The 15,399-nt window shown below is 37.7% G+C and overlaps 6 protein-coding genes across 9 annotated transcripts; 3 read left to right on the top strand and 3 right to left on the bottom strand.

Moving 5' to 3' along the window:
* Positions 1 to 840: 840 nt before the first annotated feature.
* On the bottom strand, positions 841 to 3,449 carry LOC120000940 (isocitrate lyase). The gene is made up of 3 exons (XM_038849112.1): positions 3,285 to 3,449; positions 1,247 to 2,849; positions 841 to 1,157 (listed from the first exon to the last, which is right to left on the bottom strand). Exons 1-3 carry the CDS (start codon positions 3,312 to 3,314, stop codon positions 1,060 to 1,062), a joined length of 1,731 nt encoding a protein of 576 aa, XP_038705040.1. The 5' UTR covers positions 3,315 to 3,449; the 3' UTR covers positions 841 to 1,059.
* Positions 3,450 to 5,086: 1,637 nt separating this feature from the next.
* On the bottom strand, positions 5,087 to 5,940 carry LOC120000561 (MYB-like transcription factor ETC1). The gene is made up of 3 exons (XM_038848692.1): positions 5,780 to 5,940; positions 5,609 to 5,693; positions 5,087 to 5,492 (listed from the first exon to the last, which is right to left on the bottom strand). The coding sequence occupies exons 1-3, from the start codon at positions 5,829 to 5,831 to the stop codon at positions 5,405 to 5,407; spliced, it is 225 nt and encodes a 74-aa protein (XP_038704620.1). The 5' UTR covers positions 5,832 to 5,940; the 3' UTR covers positions 5,087 to 5,404.
* A 1,344-nt stretch (positions 5,941 to 7,284) lies between these two features.
* On the top strand, positions 7,285 to 11,026 carry LOC119999365. Of its 4 annotated transcripts, none has more exons than XM_038846874.1 (3): positions 7,285 to 7,604; positions 8,292 to 8,591; positions 10,374 to 11,026. In XM_038846874.1, exon 3 carries the CDS (start codon positions 10,384 to 10,386, stop codon positions 10,894 to 10,896), a length of 513 nt encoding a protein of 170 aa, XP_038702802.1. In that variant the 5' UTR covers positions 7,285 to 7,604; positions 8,292 to 8,591; positions 10,374 to 10,383; the 3' UTR covers positions 10,897 to 11,026. The 4 variants fall into 4 exon arrangements, with proteins under 4 accessions (XP_038702802.1, XP_038702799.1, XP_038702803.1 ...); XM_038846871.1 differs by having other exon boundaries at positions 8,289 to 8,591; XM_038846875.1 differs by having other exon boundaries at positions 7,286 to 7,604; positions 8,289 to 8,417.
* A 613-nt stretch (positions 11,027 to 11,639) lies between these two features.
* On the top strand, positions 11,640 to 12,308 carry LOC120000085. The gene is made up of 3 exons (XM_038847959.1): positions 11,640 to 12,080; positions 12,172 to 12,177; positions 12,264 to 12,308. The coding sequence occupies exons 1-3, from the start codon at positions 11,640 to 11,642 to the stop codon at positions 12,306 to 12,308; spliced, it is 492 nt and encodes a 163-aa protein (XP_038703887.1).
* A 203-nt stretch (positions 12,309 to 12,511) lies between these two features.
* LOC120000891 lies at positions 12,512 to 13,106 on the top strand. Its single transcript, XM_038849058.1, has one exon. It carries the CDS (start codon positions 12,572 to 12,574, stop codon positions 12,875 to 12,877), a length of 306 nt encoding a protein of 101 aa, XP_038704986.1. The 5' UTR covers positions 12,512 to 12,571; the 3' UTR covers positions 12,878 to 13,106.
* A 192-nt stretch (positions 13,107 to 13,298) lies between these two features.
* On the bottom strand, positions 13,299 to 14,241 carry LOC120000890. The gene has a single exon (XM_038849057.1). The coding sequence runs from the start codon at positions 14,239 to 14,241 to the stop codon at positions 13,486 to 13,488; it is 756 nt and encodes a 251-aa protein (XP_038704985.1). The 3' UTR covers positions 13,299 to 13,485.
* Positions 14,242 to 15,399: the final 1,158 nt, after the last annotated feature.

Genomic DNA, 15,399 nt, shown 5'->3' with positions numbered 1-15,399 from the left:
ATAACTAAAAAACACTTTGATGCTTAACATTTTCGCTTAATATAAGGCAGTTGCAACCCAAAGAAATTAAAAAAAAAAGAAGAACATGAGAGAGAGGGGATGAACGTGCAAGAAGAAAAATAAAAATGATAAAGAAAGTAAAGGAGTTGACCTTTGTGGTTCTAATTGCACCCAAACAAAAAAAGGTGTGTACTCCATTTTCTTTGTTAAGGATGGACTTATTACTCCCCAAACAAATTCAATTAAGGTGTTACTCAGATTGAATTCCTTCACACAGATGGATCGTCATTAATCTTTTTATTCTTGGATCAATTATCCAGTGAACGCAAAATGTATATTCCATGACAACAATACAACTTTCTATATTTGACGTAGGAAAACAAATGTATCAACCATGGGCCAAATGAACGGATTGGGCCCTTAACTAGAACCTTTTGGTCGGCCATGATAAGTTGATAACGTAACAAGAGACTGAGAGAGAGAAGTAAGTAACGGAGGTTCATGGGCTTGAGCCATTATTTAACAACTTGACTGGTCGTCATCGTCTTCGTGCCTTGGGACCAGTGTTTGGGCTTATTGAGCCAGGCCTCATATTCCGCTCATTGGACTCGTAAAGGGAGATTATCTGACTATGCCAACTTTATTTGCACCCCAATATTCTCAAACCAAACCCCATTATATCTATACCCCGTATTTGTAGTGAAAATTAGAATTGTGTATCTTTTGCCTTGATGATCATTTTTTGCTTATGTTTGAACTTATTCGTCAACATACAGTGATGCAATTGAGTAACCCCTAAACCATAAACTAATTCAACTCATGACACCAGTGAAGTATCTTTACCGCAACTGGGATTCAAAATCCAAGCAGAACAAAAGCTCTTCAAAGCCACAATGGAATTAAAGTGGAATTACACAATTTCCAATTGGTAATCAAGAGTACTATGTGGCCAAAAACTGACCATAATCACCTATTACGTTATTATTGCCACACTTTATTTACCCTCCAGTTCCATAATTTAGAAACTGGAATGACCTTACACTCAAGAGTTTAGGCCTTCTACATTCTTGCTTTGGCAACAACCGTGTTGCCGTCATTACCCAGTTGTGTGGCTCCCGGCCTAGTCCAACTCTCCTTGAATTGCTCCTCAGTCACACCTGCAAGTTCAAAGAATTAAAACAAGTATTGATTTGGGTTGGTATTGAGATACAATGTATAGGAAGATTGGAAAGAAAAAATGACATGCCTTTTCCCATAGCAGCAGTGGAAGATATGCCTCCCTGAACAGTCTTGAGATACCTATCATAGTAGTTTGCGCCAGACCATTTTTGATGAGCAAGTGTGTCGACCCCATTGATCCTTTCTTCTCTCTGGATCTTCTCAACATAAGCCAGCATTCCCCTCCTGGAAAAGTCTTTCGCAAAAGTGTCGACGATTAGTGCATCAGCATGGAAACCTGCAAGAGTTATGAACTGCCAACAATATCCCAACTTAGCAATCCTAGGAATGAACTCGCTCATTTGGTTATCAGTCATTCCTGAAGCATCCCAGTTAAATGATGGTGAGAGATTGTATGCCAACATGATTTCGGGACGCACAGATTTCACGCCTTCAGCGAAGTTGGTGCACTCATCCATGTCTGGGCTAGCAGTTTCCATCCAAATAAGGTCAGCATGAGGAGCAAAAGCACGGCCGCGAATGACTGCAGCCATTACAGATCCTTTGAACCTATAAAACCCTTCTCTGGTTCTAGGCAAGTCCCAGTCCCAGAACAGATTCTTAAGTCCCAATCTTTCAGCGATTTCTCTTCCTTGCTCATTGGACAAACATTTATCAAAGCTTGAATGATTCATCCACTCATTCATTCTCCTCCTCTTCTCATCCTCCGGAGCATTCATATTCTTGATTGCATCCACAATACATTCAGAGAATGTCTTGAGTTGCGCCATTGCAAGCCAATTGTCCTCAATTGCTTGAAGTTCAGCTCCTGTTTTACCTGCAGCCATTGCTTCTGCTAAAAGAGAAGCCAAGTGTTTCCCTCTAATTTTTGGATTTGTGGCACCCAAGATAAACTGATGGTCTCTATAATCCACATTAGATTGGATCAAAGTAGCCGCGACCGCGTCAGTCCTTGCCACCAAGACCGTCTCAGTTCCCATCACATCAAACTGTAACCTTGCAGCTACAAGCCTATTAACATGTTCACTAACAGCAACGAGTACTTTTCCGGCCATGTGACCGCATTTTTTGGTCACAGAAGACTGGTCCTCAATGTGAACACCAGCAGCCCCCCGCTCCACAAAGAGCTTGCACAGCTTAACAGTCGCTGTAGTGGCTCCAAAGCCAGTATCCCCATCAGCAATGATTGGTTTCAAATAATCAATATAGGGAGTCCTAGCCCTCTCTTCGCGGCTCATGCTCATTCTTGCCTCTCTTTGTTTCCTGTCATGGTACTGTTGCGCGAAAAAGAGGTGCTCGACCTTGTTCGGGACAGTGTCATAGGGGTAATCAGCAAGGTCTGGACCTGGTTCATTTGTGGAGGTATGTGTGGATGAGCACTGCCAACCAGAGACATAAATTGTGTCCAAATGTTTAGCCATCATAGTCACCTGGACTGGATCAAGTGCACCAAAAGTCCTTGAAGCAGTTCCATTGGCCTGGTGAGTCTTGAGTGTTCTCCAGAGTTTCTTGGCCAATTCATTAGATGCATAGCTTTGTTTAAGGCTTCCCCTTAAAGCCACAACATCTCTTGCCGAATATGGTCGGTTGGTTAGCTTGAACCTCTCAGAGTTCCACCATGCTTGCACCTCTGCAACTTCAGCCTCAAACCTCCCTTCTTCTTCCATTATCTGATCATAACAACATTTATATCATTCAAATTTATATTTGAAACTAATTTTATTAACAGCTACGATTCTTTACTTTGAACACTTTGCCTTAAATTAATGCGAACTTCCTAAAAATATCAAAAGTTCTCTGTTTTGTAGAGACCGATTAGGCATAAAACCCTACTGCGTAAGCACCTAAAAGTTATTGAATTAACTAAATTAAAATTTCTAAACTAATAAATAAAACAAATTACAATAAATCTAGCATAAAAATTTACAAGTTTTTCTCTATGCTAGGGACCCTTTCTACCTTTAAAATGACTACTTAAATTGACTGGATTAACAGAGTACTCTGTTTAGTAAATCTTCATGATGCAAAGCCTATTTGCATAAGCACCTAATTAATTTGCAGAAGATGGAATCAATAAAACAAATTAGAGGTGTGGTTGGGCTTACCATTGAAGGCACTGAGAAAGATGCAGCCATGGCAACAACTCTGTTTCTTTTTCCTTCTCTTTTTTTTGTAGGAAAAAAGTGTACAAATAACTCAGAGAAGTTCACGTTATGTCTCCTCCAACTCCATCAATTTATAACCAGAGAGAGGGGAGGGGGGGTCACATTTACACCCCCTTATGAACGGTTGTGGATATGAAAAAACCAAAAAAGAATTCGACAGTGCAGTTCTCATCTATATATTTATCCAATATAACCTTATTATGTTGATTGTTGTTATCTTCAGAGAGTGAGTGAGACTTGTCCATTGGGATATGCATGTGGAGGCACGTAAGGTAATAGCATTTCTTCTACTAATCATGCTATTGTCCCCTTTCATTTCCCATGATGTCACAATTTTGCGACTATGCAACTGATTTCGGGCTCTGTTTGTCTATATACTTGATTGTGCTTGTATTTAGTTTAAATTACCTAATCGAATCTCTTTGCAACTAATTTCTCTTATGTGACCGACAAATGTCTGTTGAAATGGGTTGTTGAGAGCTATATTTTCTGCTTCTCCGTCCATTTCATAAAAATATTCTACTCAGTTTATCGATAATTACTCTGGAGATCATTTCCGCGCCGCAAGAAAGCTCAAATGATGATGATGTAATTAGCCCAACATTATTGTTAAATATAAATAAATTAAAGATGTCCCTCGGTATGGGGTACAAGTGGACAGGTCTTCTCCACGTGGCAAGTTAAAGGCATGGACAAGTGTGGGCAGTGTAAGTAGTGGGAGGATAGACGTTGTAGTCGTCATCTATCCTTGCAATTCAAAATAGTCTTTTTTTTTTCTTTCGAAGAAAATAAGCTGGAGTTAGCTTTGAATACTGCTTTGCATATTCTCTCCATCAATCATGGGGATAGATATGGTTATGCCATGACGATACAAAACAGTTATAAGAGTCTGGAATTTAGACTCCCGAGGCAATCTTTTGGATACAAAATCCTATCCTCTGTGCTGTGGAGTTCCCATCACAAAAACTACATTCAAGCGGATAAAAAAAAACTAAAACGCAAATTCAATTGGCAGACTACACTATGAATGCCGTATATGTCAAAAATATGAGGCTTTAATTTGACTGTATAAGAGTTGGTGATAGAGCAAACATGTGCTGTAGTAATAAAGTTGTAAGAATAGTTCGTATGTTCAATTTTTAAAAGTAGTCTCTTCACATATGTATGGTAAATTATGCGTACATTTTTCATGGTCCCAATCCCATCCACACAAAAATTGTTTATATCTTTATTGTCCCCAAATCCTTCCAACAAAGAGTTGTTTACTTTTTATAAGATTGATATTATACGTCATGGACCACATAGTGAGAGGGCGGTGGCTTGTTTGTTTTGGGGAAGCGTGAAATTGGGAGAATGGGTTTGTTGCGATGAAGATCAACGAGTGGTCCTGCAGAAGTGAAGATTGAAAAATTTATGTCTAACAAACGTCTTGGATGAGGAATTTAGCACTTCGAGGAGATATAGAACAAGAACCTTCTTGTAATAATCATCTTTTCACACCATCTTTGGAAGGGAAATTCCCATCTCCATCTTCTTTGTTGTTTCTTTTAAACAAGTCCATCGTTGGGTTCTAGTGCCCCCATAATGACAATAATGTGGTTAGTTGGGCTTTATTGTCAATATGGGCCATGATTTTGATGTGCGGACCGGTGAAGTTGTGGTAACGGGCCTCAATTTGGACTTGAAAGATTTACGGGCCCTGTTTGACCGTGATAACCTTGGCCCATGTTTAGATTCACAAATTGGGACCTCATACAATGTTGTTTTAGATAGAAACAAGGACTTGTTACATACAATCTTGCAGCTTATATACAGGCCAGCCACGCTAATGAAATGAGAATAAGCAATGAGAACAGAGAGCCTCGCACAGATCACTCATGATCTCACATACATTGCATTACTAACCACATCAAAAAATAAAAAAGCACTGGAATCCCTTAATCCACATTCCATACAACAAAAAAGACAGAGCCCCATATGACCATACTTAACTTTTGCTAAAACCCAATCTCACAAAACTGCAACTACAGGACGGCATATATAAGTATCAATTTCAGGTCCTATTGGGTTGTAGAGTATCTCGAAGTCCAATACTTTTCGATTTCTTCTGCTGTTCTTCCAGGAATCCTCCCAGCAATGATAGACCACCTGAAGCATCAGAATTTCTTCAGTTACATATTTTCATAAGTTAAAAAGGAGTTGAAGAAAAACAGAGCAGAAGAAACCAAACAAAAGATGAGAAAGGCTAGCAGGTAGCAGCCCACCTTTCACCAACTAAATTGAACATTCTAATAACAAGGGTCTCCTCATCCTCTGAGAAGTCAAGTTTAGAGTCTTCACTGGATTCCTCTGTAATCAATGAACAGAATCCCATTAATTTCACATGGATTTATACCCAGAAAATGTTCGAGACCCGTGTCGAAACAAGAGAGTACCTGATTTGGAATCCACCGAGGCATCTTCAGAAGAGCTACCCAAGTCAGCCATTTGTGGTATGTTGAAAATAAGAACGTAAGCTGATCAAAGATATATTATCCTATTGGCTGTGTGTGAAATTGAAGAGACTTGATGAGTAGTAATTGTATATATAGGAGAAGAAAATGTATTGAAGAGATTTGAAAGCAGTGGTAAGACAAAGAAAGTACGGAGGAGAATGGTAGTTGGTTTAGTCCAACTTTGATAGTTAGTTGGAAGATTTATTAACTGTTGGGTTGGTGCCTGGTGAGCGGTGGTGGGAAATTTTGACAATCAGTCGAGAAAATTATTGTTGAAAATTTTGTGGGCCCCAAAATGTTTATCAAATAAGTCAGATGGGCCTGATAATGCCATGATCTTGGTAGGGTCCAAGCCTTTGTTTGATATTTGTTTCGTTGACGAGTAGGTTTGGAATTATTGTCCTCATTCTGTCTTCGCTGTAATTAAGAGCCAAAATAAAGAAGCACAAACAAACTTTTTTTTTAATAACCAAGAAGAATATAAGTTTGTTATTTGAACATTCGATATGAGTCTAAACTGACTCGAGTATCAAGTTCGAGCGCACAAAAGTTTCACAATTCATGACAAGGTAAATTGAGTAAAAACTCAGCGCGTGACCACAAATATATTGTTATCAATTGAAATCGAATTGAGAATCTCTCGAGTCCAAACAACATCCGCTGAATAGTTGACCCAATTTACACAAGTTTAGTGAGTTCTCTACAGAGTTGTTCCCAAGCACTTGTATTGTTCTTAGGGAGGCTTTGGCTGCTTTGTTGTTAGCCGTGGATTGCATCGAACAAGAGGGTTGGTCCATTATAATTCTTGAGGGGACTCACAAGAAGTTATTGACTGCATCTATTATCCCTTTACCTTGAAGCAGTGGATAATTGAGGGATTATTCACTTCATTATTAAAGGTTAAAGGGTTGGACATATATCATCAATTGTAACAGCCCGTCATTCTGCACTATTAACATTTTATCTGTTTTTGGATAGTCCATATTGACTCTCATGGCTTTTTCTTCCAAAAGCCAGCACTAACTCATATTTATGAAGTTTGACTTATTATATACTGTACTTTACATGATTATATCTTTCTATGAATGATGTGGGACAAAAGACTTAACCATTTCATCACTCGATAACTCACTCAACACTATCAAACTTACATTGCAGAGGCTTATGGCCCCACTCAGGTGTTACATCAATGGTGTGCTTTTCATAATTTCCGTAAAACGAATATTTATGATCATAAAGTACGCTGTGGGCAACTGAGCATCTACAGCAAGGTGATTACTCACATGGAGGAAATTCACTAATTCGGTTTTCTTTTTTTGGTCTGACTCGTTGCTCGCAAGTCGCAAGGGAAAAAAATAGTCAATTATGGGCCATAAGATTCTATTCAGCCCAATTTAAACGCAGTGAAAGAATCCGAAGCTTTGGGTTTTTTATTCGAAATCAAAAGAAGGCCCATGATAACAATTGCACCGCCCGATGTCGAAAATGGATACAGTGAGGAGAAGGGAAAGCTCCCAACGGCTAGGGTTACTATAATTGTGGATGCTACTGGCGAAGAAACGAGAGGTTGAAGAGAATGGCGGGTTCGGTGTTTTCGGTGACTGAAAGGGTTTTGAGTACTTGGTCTTCACTTGTACAATACGGATATCAACACTTGCTCTGCAACCGTGCATGGTCTTCTGATTTCCTGCTCAAGATATTGAGTTAACCATCAAACTACCAGCTCAAAATCATACACGACTCACCGGATTCAATGGAATCGGCAGTAATTTATTCTCCTTATTCTTCTATCTTTTGATGATATGTAATGTTGATTTTGTTTCTTCTGATTTAGAAGAAATATAATTTTGGCCTATTTCGGGCGACTGTCATGTAGCATACTTGTCTGCGTTTGTGGTGTGTTAGGTACTCATAATTAGGATTAGTATTCGAGTAAAGGTTAGGGTTTGTAGATTATTTGTGAACTGATTGGATTTAGATTTGTGGGGTGAACCTTGAAAAAGAGTAAAAATTTTCCATTGCAGTCACCACTCAAACAATATTTATGCTTTGAGTTGTATGTATATGCCCTACCACAGTAGAAGGATTGGGATACTGAAGATATGGTTTTCAGAGTGCTTACTGTGGATCATAGCTGAAGGCTATAACATAAAAGATTCTAAAACCTAAAGAGCAAGAAAAAGATAAAATATTTGGAGATATATTAGAGTTCCTTTTTTAATGCTTACTCTTTCACAATATGGTGGTAGAATGAAGACAATGGATCTTATAAATTAGACACTTTCAAATTGAATTTTAACTTGCTTCACAATTTGTTTCAAACTTATGTCTTCACTACTTATAGGGTAGGCAGTACTTATGTATGTGTTGGATGGCTTAGGATAACAAATTTTAATTATTAACTTGAACTATATTGTTCATCATTGTGTTTCATGTTGTAACTTGTAAGAAGGATTGTTTGGCAAAGCTGAACTGTGGAATGGAGGACTTCGAAGAATTGAGGTCACAGCAGTGCATGGAGTCTATGTTTACTGAATTTCAATCTGCTGTTGGCAAATTCTTAGGGATACTTGACTCTGTAAGTTTAGTGATTAGAATTATTAGTTACTTGCTTTGAGTGTGCTGACTAAACAGGTCGGATGTTGGATTTTTAATTTGTCACTTCGAAGAATTGAGGTCACAGCAGTGCATGGAGTCTATGTTTACTGAATTTCAATCTGCTGTTGGCAAATTCTTAGGGATACTTGACTCTGTAAGTTTAGTGATTAGAATTATTAGTTACTTGCTTTGAGTGTGCTGACTAAACAGGTCGGATGTTGGATTTTTAATTTGTCTTCACGACACATTGGAACGTAAAGAATTCCAGAAGAATATGGTGCCCCTTGTCCATTTCCGCCTTTATATTGTTGGACCTTGGATTCTCTCTTTGCGCCTTGGATACTTTCTCTAATTGCTACTCTCTCTTTGAAAGGGTAGAAATTAATATTTTGTGCAAGGCTTGAACATGAAGCAAACTGATGTTAGCACGTAATATATTGTTACCTAGGTCTTAGTTCTCTACAGATCGATGTTTTAGTTAACTTTATATATGAATTTCTTCTCTTATATTTTTATGTATACACTCTTTGTGTTTGCCTATTCTTTTCTTAGAGTGTGTTTGGATTGAGGGATTTAGAGGGAAGGAAAGAGAAGGGGAAGAGAGTTTCCTTCCAAATCCCTTGTTTGGATAGTTTAGAAAAAATTAAGGGGAGGGATTTGAGAGGAAGATTTCATTAAAACTCTTGCCAAAATACTTCCTCTAAAAAATGGGGTCATTTCGAGGGAAGGGATGACTAATTAAGTTATTTATAAGTTAAAAACCTATTTTACCCTTGCACATAATATTTAAACATAAAAAGAAAGAATAAATTAGTAAATTAAACCATTTTTCTTTCTTTTCTTTTTTTATCTATCCAAACATAGGAGATGGAAAAGTGTTCTACCTTCCATTCTCTTCCCTCCCCCTCCCCTTCCCTTCCCTTCCCTTCCCTTCCCTCCAAATCCCTCAATCCAAACACATATTCTGCATACAGCATTCGATTATCTACCCCTTTGATATTTTTTTTGTCGCACTTTTGCCATATTGGAAAGATTAACTGCTAACGATTTTTAAACTGAAATTTCATTATGGAACCAGAAATACCATATTGGGAAATAAATGCAATGATATGAAGAGAAATGGAAACTGATTGTTTTTTGAACTGGTTTGACTAAAACGGAAATTTCTTTTTAAAAAATTAAATTAATTAATGTACAAATAAAATTCTTACTATATCTGAGTGGATTATAATTTATGTAGCTGCCTAATTTGGGTGGATGGATACAGTTGGATTCAATTATATATTTAGCACTTCAGTTTACAAATTAGAAATTGGCCGGAGGAAGAACGTGCATGTACTGGTAAAGGAGTTCATTAGTTAACATGATTCACATGAAATTTCCTTTTGCTGTTCCATTCCATTGCTTATAGTGTTTGTTAGTTGATCCCATATGGTTCATTACTTCATTTGATTTTCTCACTGCTGTAGTTCTTTTTGCTGTGATATTTTGTTTGAGGAGAGCAAGGAGAGGTAAGGCATGATTTCATCAATCCCATGAGTATTGTTTGTTTACTGCATTTTTTAAAGACGATAAATAGATGTTTTGGGATACCAACGCCTTGTATCATATGGGACCAAGTTGTCTGGTTTGAATTCTTTTGGCACGTAATTTTATGAAGTAATTTTTTATATATTTTTTGGCGCGAAAGGCGTCACTCAATCCCATGAATATTGTTTGTTTACTGCTTTTTTTTAAAGACGATAAATAGATGTTGTGGGATACCAACGCCATTTCTTCGTATGCAATCAAGTTGTGTGGTTTGAATTTCTTTTGGCGCATAGTTGCTAAGTAGTTGAACATTAATTTCCTTAATCTAATTATCTTTTATGATATTAAGTTTAAACATTTTCACAAACATCCTCACTATTATCTGCGCGAATTTTACTATGTCCAGATTCTGAAGCATGTCAAAGAGCAAATCTATCATTAATTTGGAACATCTGGAGTTTAGAATAGTTGTATCCTGCCCGGATTTCCTGATGCCGCTGAAGGTGAAGTTATCAGAGAGAGTACTGGACGTGAAGAAGAGACTTGGGGCTTTATTGGGGATTTCTGATACTAAGGATATCACTCTCCGGCACCATACTCGATTCATGGAGGACAATCAGTCTGTGCGGGAGTGTGGTCTTTTTAAGGGTACAAAAATAGTGATGACCAGGACTGTCAACCCAGCGGAATGTTTGGATCTTAATATAACTGTATCCTGCCCGGCTTTCAGGATGCCGTTGAAGGTGAACCAATCGGAGAGAGTACTGGACTTGAAGAAGAGAATTGGGGATATATGGGGGATTACAAATACTAATCATATCACTCTCCGGCACCTTACTCTAGTGATGGAGGACTATCAATCTTTGCAGGAATGTTATATTTATGAGGGTACCGAAATAGTGATGACCAGGACTGGCTACAAAGACTGAGTCTAGTGTGGGTCAATCATCATTAGTCTTGTTTTGTTCGACAACTTGGATTTAGGTTCCCAGTTTACATTGGGCTTTTTGTTCAACAGTGCTAATAAATATTGATGATGTTAATTCCAACAATTATCAACTAGCAGGGTTTGGTCATTTTGCTAATACAATAACGAACTTTCGTCGTTTGGAGTATATTAGTTTCGGTTATATTTTTCGAGCTAAAAATAGAGTGACGCATTCTCTTCCTCGATTATCTAAGAATTTTGATGACTTGCGAGTTTGGTTAGAATAATTCTCCATTTATATTTCTGTTTTAATTGCTCATGAGGCCGTAAACCCTTCTATTTCTTGATTTCAATGATAATATATTTTCCGACAAAAAAAAAGTCTTCAGTCCAATGCAATGACAACTCTCAATACTGGAATGAATTCAAAATTACGTGCAATTATTGGGAAATTGTTGATTAATTTATTTTTAGGTAATTAACAGCTAGAATTGAAAGCATCAAAAGGTAATTTAATTAAAGTGCGGATAAGAGCTACAGCTAATCCTTATAGATTCAAAGAAAAACTTGAATGGCACGAAATGTAGTAGAATGGTTTTTTTTTTTTTCATTTGAAGGGCATCACATGTTATAAGACACTACCAAAAATAAAAAACGAGATTTGTGTGATATGTATTATGCTAAACGTATGATCTTTTTGTATTATTAGTTGAATATTTTCATATATTTGGAGTGTGGATAGCAATGGACAGCGTGACATGCCTGGTGGAAGGAGAGAAAGTGGTGAGGTTCATAATAGAGGTGCCGAAATCTGCCACAGTTCTTCAACTGAAAGAGAAGATCAACGAGTGCACTTCTGTTCCGGTGGCTCGACAAACGCTACTATTCAAAAACTCTGAGTTACAAGACGCTATGACCTTGATAGAGAGCAATATGGAATTTGTGGCGGGGATTGTTCTTCAAATTGAGCCAAATATGGAAGATATGGACGTGAACATAACGGTAACATCTCCAGCTTTCAAGTCAGCCTTTAATGTCAACCAAATGGACACTGTACTCTCTTTGAAGAAGAAGATTAGAGAAAGGTGGGGCTTTCCGATTGAACAAATCACTCTCTGGCGCTTAGACTATGAGATGCGCGATGAAATGCCTCTTCTTGCCTACTATATTTACGATGGTTCAGACGTAACATTTGTTTGGAGAAAAACGTACTGACGGGGACTAAGGTTCAATGAGTAGTTGTATTGCAACACTGAAAATTCATCTTATGTTTTAGTTGCGAGTTTGTGTTTGTTCAAAAATTAAGCAGAAATAATGAATTTGTGTTTTCTTTATCATAATGAATTTACTTCGACGTAAAATGTGCAGAAAATCATGCCAGTTAATGCACTTATGAACAGCAAGATTTCCTAGTTAGTCTCTGTAGAACTACGTTTGGAATCTATGATGGATTGATGCTGCAGGGGAAAAAAAAGCCAATAAAATAGCTATGCTGTTTGTTTACTTTGACTATTTCAAAGCACCAGTTAATGATAAATTTAATTTTGGTCAACTCATGATGCTTATAAATCAATCTTTGTTAAGAATATTCTGGTTTGATGAGTTTCATTAGCAAGCATGCAGTGGAGGTGAAAATCTTTCAAATCATACATAAACAATTATACAGACAACCTGCAATGAGGGTGGTGGTGGAGATATTGACTGGAAATCTCTTCTACATTCAATTGGGGAATGATGCCACGGTAGCCGATCTCAAGCTAGAAATTGGAGCCCAGCAAAACCTTCCACATGATCGTCTCATCCTGATTCCGGACAAAAATCAATGCCATGGCGATTACATGATCAATAGAGATGAAGATGAGACCTCTTTGGTTGATTGTGGAATTCATGATGGATCTCACATCTATGTATTCTTCAATCCAGTTGATGATGGATCTAATCATCATTTTCTGTTCACTTCGCCTGATTATCTTGTTGGGTAACCTGCTTCCCCTGTCTGAACAGAACAGTGCTTCGCATTTGATGTTTCTGTATGTTTGCTAGGATCAACTAATGTCTTGGTATTTTGGTCAGTAAATGTCATGTAGAAATTGAAGGAATTATTTGTTCTGATTTCTACATGCGTGCACGAGTAGATCAATGGCATTCATAAGCTGATAAAACTCTCCAGATTCGTACCATTCTCTAATGAATACTCTGAACCCGATTCTTACCATTGCCTGATGAAGTTTTATTGTTTATAGAGCTTGCGTTTATACTATCTAAGTTTGAAGCAATTGGGCGAGGACTTTATTCGAACACTTGGTGTGCGTAACGTGAACAGCTACTGATTCAATGGGGAGGGGACTTTCGTCGAACAACTAGTGTGTATCATTTGTACAACAGTTACAAATTTATCGACTCATAATATAAGCGCATCAGTGCATCTCACCAAACTCTAGGCTACAGAGAATTCAAGCTTGATTTGAAAAGCTAAACTCTAAGATCGTTGTATTTTATTTTGGTTCACTGGAACTTCTATGATATTTTACCCTATGTAACTGCAGAACTTTTTGAAAACTACTTGCATGAAAAGAAAACTGTTTGGATCTCAATACCCAGTGCGACTCACAGTCCCCTGAAAAACATAAAGCACATCCCCATTTTCCACACCATGCAATCGGAGGCTACAACCGTCCCGCATAATCCTCTGCTTGTGTATGAACAAATAATCATCAAGTGGAAGAATTTTTCTGCTCAAAAGCAGCTGCCTCAAGTCATTAACAGTACTGCTGTCCTTCAATTCCAATGGAATACTCGCCGCGTTAAGCAAGCAAGAAGAAGTTTGCACAATTACACACAGCCTTCTTGGCGGAGGATCGTCCCTCAGGTGGTGCATAGTTTTCAGAAACACAATAATTTCACATGATTCGCGGATTCCATATTCGCTTAGATTGCGAAAATCCTCATCCAACTCTACCCCAGAAAAGAAAAGTGACATTCTTTTGATTGGTGTGCCATCCATTATGTGAATTTTCTCTTTTAGGCTACGAACTGTTTCTGTTCTATCCACTTCTACATTAATCTGTCTAGCTGAGAACTTCACTGTAATGTAGATTTTATCAGAATGGTTGAATGGAGGGAGTATGGATTTAATGGTCAAGTCGATTTTGGTGCCTTCATAGACAATTGGGTAATCTTCCATGTCTAATCCATCAACTAGCTCCCAACCAGATACAGAGAGAGTTTGTGAAGCAACTGGTATACCCAGAAATTGTTCTATTTTCCTTTTGATCTCCACAACAGTTTCTTGGAGACCAACTTCCATGGCAAACTCACGAGCCCAAGCAACAATGATCACCCTCATTTTGTTGATAAGAGGCTAACCTTCTCAGTTGCTAATATTTTGGCTAATTAGAGAAGAAACAGATCAAATTCAAAATATTTTTAAGAGTTTGAATGAATGTCAGAACTTTGATTTTGCACTTTATGTAATCACGGAGGAAGGAATCTAATTCTCGTTACTCATGCTGAAACAATGTGAAATTCATGCCAATACATTTTCTGCATGTTGAGGACCATGATTTCTTGCACCACATTTTTAGTGTAAATTAGTTAATATCTCATGTTATTTACATGAAAAAGCGAAAAGTTCCACTATTTTTTATCCCAACTATCGCAAATGATGAGATGAACGGACATCATCCACGTGAAATTATGGGGCCTATGAAATGATGTACTTCCATATTAGCATTTGGAATAGCTGAGACAAAAAACATTAGAATCTGTGAGACTGTTATTTACACAAAGTTGAGAACATACATCTTTGTTGTTGTCTTTTTATAACCCAAGTAAGCCATTCATGGTAGGACAAAAATGCTTGCTCAGACTCCTAACCTTGCAAAAGACGGAAGCTCACCATGACCTGGTGTTTGCTTAATTATCTGTTAATCGCAATACATAGTTTTATGTGTTTTACCCATTCTTCACGACTCTTTTCAGATACAGGCCACCCAGAACGGAAAGGGCAATAATGGGCTTCGGCCCAGTTAAATTGAGAACAGATAATAAAACAAAAAGGTATGCCAAAAACATACAGTAGTGGGCCTATTAGGCCTATGTTTTCATAAGCAGAGTTTCTGCCTACCCTTATCCAGTTGGGCCTGTTTGGACTAGTTTGTTTTAGTTTAATTGGACACTGAACGTATTTTGTTGGGTCTATTTTCTATTATGCTGGCCCTGGCCCCCCATTAGGCGAATATTTTCCTGTGATTCCAAGAATCCAAAGGCTAAGGTATTTTTTAACAGATTTCAAAATAAAATGTAATTAATGACTAAAAAAATATGATAAATAGGAAATTATTGTTATGTACTTCAAAATTCATACAACCTAGTCTAGTGATGAATCTTTCTGGGGCAAAACCGTATGGACTCGAAAGGTATTGAGTTTGATTCTCATTAAGAGCAATACACGAGTGTCTACACGCTGAGTTTTTGCTCAACTTACCCTATCGTTAGGTGAGAA

The sequence above is a fragment of the Tripterygium wilfordii genome, chromosome 6 (assembly GCF_013401445.1).
Source record: "Tripterygium wilfordii isolate XIE 37 chromosome 6, ASM1340144v1, whole genome shotgun sequence".
Taxonomy (NCBI): domain Eukaryota; kingdom Viridiplantae; phylum Streptophyta; class Magnoliopsida; order Celastrales; family Celastraceae; genus Tripterygium; species Tripterygium wilfordii.
The sequence above is the reverse complement of the archived record's forward strand: the minus strand, read 5'-3'. Positions and strand labels throughout refer to the sequence as shown.

Coding starts and splice junctions, on each gene's coding strand:
- LOC120000940 (XM_038849112.1), bottom strand. CDS start 3,314: ATGGCTGCATCTTTCTCAGTGCCTTCAATG. Junction 2,850..3,284: donor CTTTCTCAGTGCCTTCAATG/GTAAGCCCAACC, acceptor TGTTATGATCAG/ATAATGGAAGAAGAAGGGAG. Junction 1,158..1,246: donor CACTGCTGCTATGGGAAAAG/GCATGTCATTTT, acceptor TTGAACTTGCAG/GTGTGACTGAGGAGCAATTC.
- LOC120000890 (XM_038849057.1), bottom strand. CDS start 14,241: ATGAGGGTGATCATTGTTGCTTGGGCTCGTGAGTTTGCCATGGAAGTT.
- LOC119999365 (XM_038846874.1), top strand. CDS start 10,384: ATGTCAAAGAGCAAATCTATCATTAATTTGGAACATCTGGAGTTTAGA.
- LOC120000561 (XM_038848692.1), bottom strand. CDS start 5,831: ATGGCTGACTTGGGTAGCTCTTCTGAAGATGCCTCGGTGGATTCCAAA. Junction 5,694..5,779: donor CTCGGTGGATTCCAAATCAG/GTACTCTCTTGT, acceptor CATTGATTACAG/AGGAATCCAGTGAAGACTCT. Junction 5,493..5,608: donor TTCAATTTAGTTGGTGAAAG/GTGGGCTGCTAC, acceptor CTGATGCTTCAG/GTGGTCTATCATTGCTGGGA.
- LOC120000085 (XM_038847959.1), top strand. CDS start 11,640: ATGGACAGCGTGACATGCCTGGTGGAAGGAGAGAAAGTGGTGAGGTTC.
- LOC120000891 (XM_038849058.1), top strand. CDS start 12,572: ATGAGGGTGGTGGTGGAGATATTGACTGGAAATCTCTTCTACATTCAA.